We start from the raw sequence: 2,529 nt of genomic DNA, 5'->3' as shown, positions 1-2,529 counted from the left end.
AAAGTGCTGATTATGTGTTTATTTTATTCCTGAGACCAGTTTAGAGAGCTCAGACTAACATGATGAAAAGCTAAATAAAAAGTGCTCTGACTGTTGACAGATCTGATTTTGTATGATATAATTTGGGAGTCCCTCCTGCAGAGCGCGAGGACACAGTTTGAACTCATCCGGCCTGCAGATGGCGCCAAGGACGCGCAGGACGCAGCGCGCAGTGATCAAGGTCGGCTGTGAAAAATTTGGCAAAAGTTTGTTTGTTTTTTTAAGTCACGCCTCTTCTCTCCTCCAGCCAATAGGATTTTAGTTTTATATTCAAATATGAACACAATGACGGTGAATGGAGACACCGATGGGCACGAGGCCACATGTGGTTTATGAATCACAGTTTTCAGCATCTTAAATAATCTGGGTGACTATTTATCATTTGACCAACTGTTAGATACAGATGTATCACAATGCATCATTGAGACGATCTAATAGTAGTTAAAAATGAGTTCACGCCCATTTTCAAAATTCATACATATTCACAGATTTCTCTTATTTTAAAAAAGCTGTAAGGTAAAATTTCAGAAAAAAACCCCAGAAAAAGTCAGGGAAAAAATAAATATTTTAATTAAAATTTATTTAAAATCATGGTAAAGAATTCTTATAAGTTTTAGTGACTTTGTGTGGGCCATTTCAATGTTTTGTCTTTTCTTCTTTTTGTTAAATAGCCTACTATTTTTAAGGGATTTTTTTTTCACTTTTTACTGATTATGTTAATTTGGGGGTAATTTCTTCTTAGCGTTGCTCATTGCCTTCTTAATGTGTTTTTGAAAGACTTCAAACCAATTTGCTCTTTTAAAGAGTTAAATCAATCCAACTGAGGTCTGCATCATTGGGGATGCATGCGCAAATTTAAGCTCATAACACCAAAAATATGACCTCAGAGGAAACGTTTTCGTCTAATTCTTTCTAGAAATACAAACTGCTTTCATTGCAAGATCAAGGAAATCACTTATCAAGACAAAGTGAAGCCAAAATACGAAAATCACAATTTCAATCATGGAGCGAGGTGCATCGCAAATTAGAAAAGTGCAAATTGTGTGCGGAAAGTATGCAATACCACACACACACACACACACACACACACACACACACACACACACACTTTAAACAAGCTTGTAAACGGCTCCCTGCTACTTTTTATTCTGCCTGTAAAAGTGTGTTTGAGCCGCGGAGCTCTGAGGCTGTGAGCTCCATCAGGCCCATCTGGCTGCAGCTGAGGGCCCGCTATCACGTTTCTGAGCACAAAAGAGCCATTAGATTTATTTCCAATACCGGGTAAATACAGTCTAACCATGTGATCCGCGGTGTAACCAATGGGCAGCCGGGAAGAAGGTAAGGGCAGGAAAAAAAAATACTACCATTTTAGGGGAGGATGTAAGCCACTATACCAGCCCATCTAACGTTTTACAGTCGCATTTAAGTGTCTTTTTATTGAAATAATAAAATAAACATGTCGCTAACGAATTATTATTCCATGATGGGCCTGCAGACCGAGGAGCCGTACGGTGCACATTTCATCCCGGGAGGCTTGCAGGGTTCGGCGGCCGGCTGTGCGAAGCCAGCCCGGAGAGCGGAGGAGGAGGAGGGGACCCCCGGCGCACACATTCCGGATTTCTCACATTTTTCCAACAAACAGACGAGCTTGAACGGCTTCTCTCCGTGGGCGAGCACCTCTGCGTCCTCCTCGCCCTCTTCCCCGCAGCTGCAGCCCGCCCCCGGCGCCTCCATCCCCGGCCTCTTCCACCCGCACCCGCTGCTCAGCCACCACCACCCGTACTACGGCCCGCAGCCGCAGAGCCACGCCGAGCACCTCGCGCCCTCCGCGGGCTCGGAGAGCAGGTTCGTCCGCTGCTGGGAGGGGGCCACCCCAAACTCGGAGACCTCCCTAACGCACGCGGCCGGTTTCCCCGGGTGCGTCCCCGCCCAGGGTGACCTCTCCGATCCAAACCCGCGGTACGAAGCGGTGGAAGCGGAGAGCTCCCCGCCGTCCCAGGACAGCCCCGGGGAGTCCAGCTTCGCCAGCCCGACCGAGGTGGTACTCGAGCGGCTCGGGACCGTGGAGGAGCTCGGGAGGAAGCCGGAGCTCAAAAAGGAGGATGAGGAGAGAAAAACAAAGCAGCCGCTCGACCCCGGTAAACACCGATATATACCAATCTCAGGAATGTTTATTAGCAGTTAAAAAGTGACAACACACAGGTGTGTGTGTGTGTGTGTGTGTGTGTGTGTGTGAGTGAGACAGACAGGGTGAATGTGGCCTACGCAGCCTAAGTAAGTGTGTGTGACTTTTATAGCCCTATAAATGTCTTGTAAACGGTAAAATATAAAACTTTATTGTCCATTAAAATAATTAAGGTGCTATTGCTGTTATTTAACAATTTGCCACTACAGAGAAAACGCAGGTAGGCGCGCGCTAAGTTTCTCTGCTCGGATTTGTGCAGGATAGTAAATCTGTTTTTTTCTTGAAATTAATGCTCGAAACATTTT

At 45.9% G+C, this 2,529-nt stretch overlaps 1 protein-coding gene across 1 annotated transcript; it reads left to right on the top strand.

Moving 5' to 3' along the window:
• Positions 1-1,440: 1,440 nt before the first annotated feature.
• Positions 1,441-2,177, top strand: LOC121965857 (homeobox protein Hox-D9b-like; the record flags this gene model as incomplete). Its single annotated transcript, XM_042515972.1, has 1 exon — positions 1,441-2,177. A coding segment is annotated over exon 1 (682 nt), but the record flags the coding sequence as incomplete, so codon positions are not given.
• Positions 2,178-2,529: the final 352 nt, after the last annotated feature.

This window comes from Plectropomus leopardus, unplaced genomic scaffold (genome assembly GCF_008729295.1).
Source record: "Plectropomus leopardus isolate mb unplaced genomic scaffold, YSFRI_Pleo_2.0 unplaced_scaffold21988, whole genome shotgun sequence".
Lineage (NCBI taxonomy): Eukaryota > Metazoa > Chordata > Actinopteri > Perciformes > Serranidae > Plectropomus > Plectropomus leopardus.
Note: the sequence above shows the minus strand (reverse complement) of the source record. Positions and strands in the feature narration are given on the sequence as shown.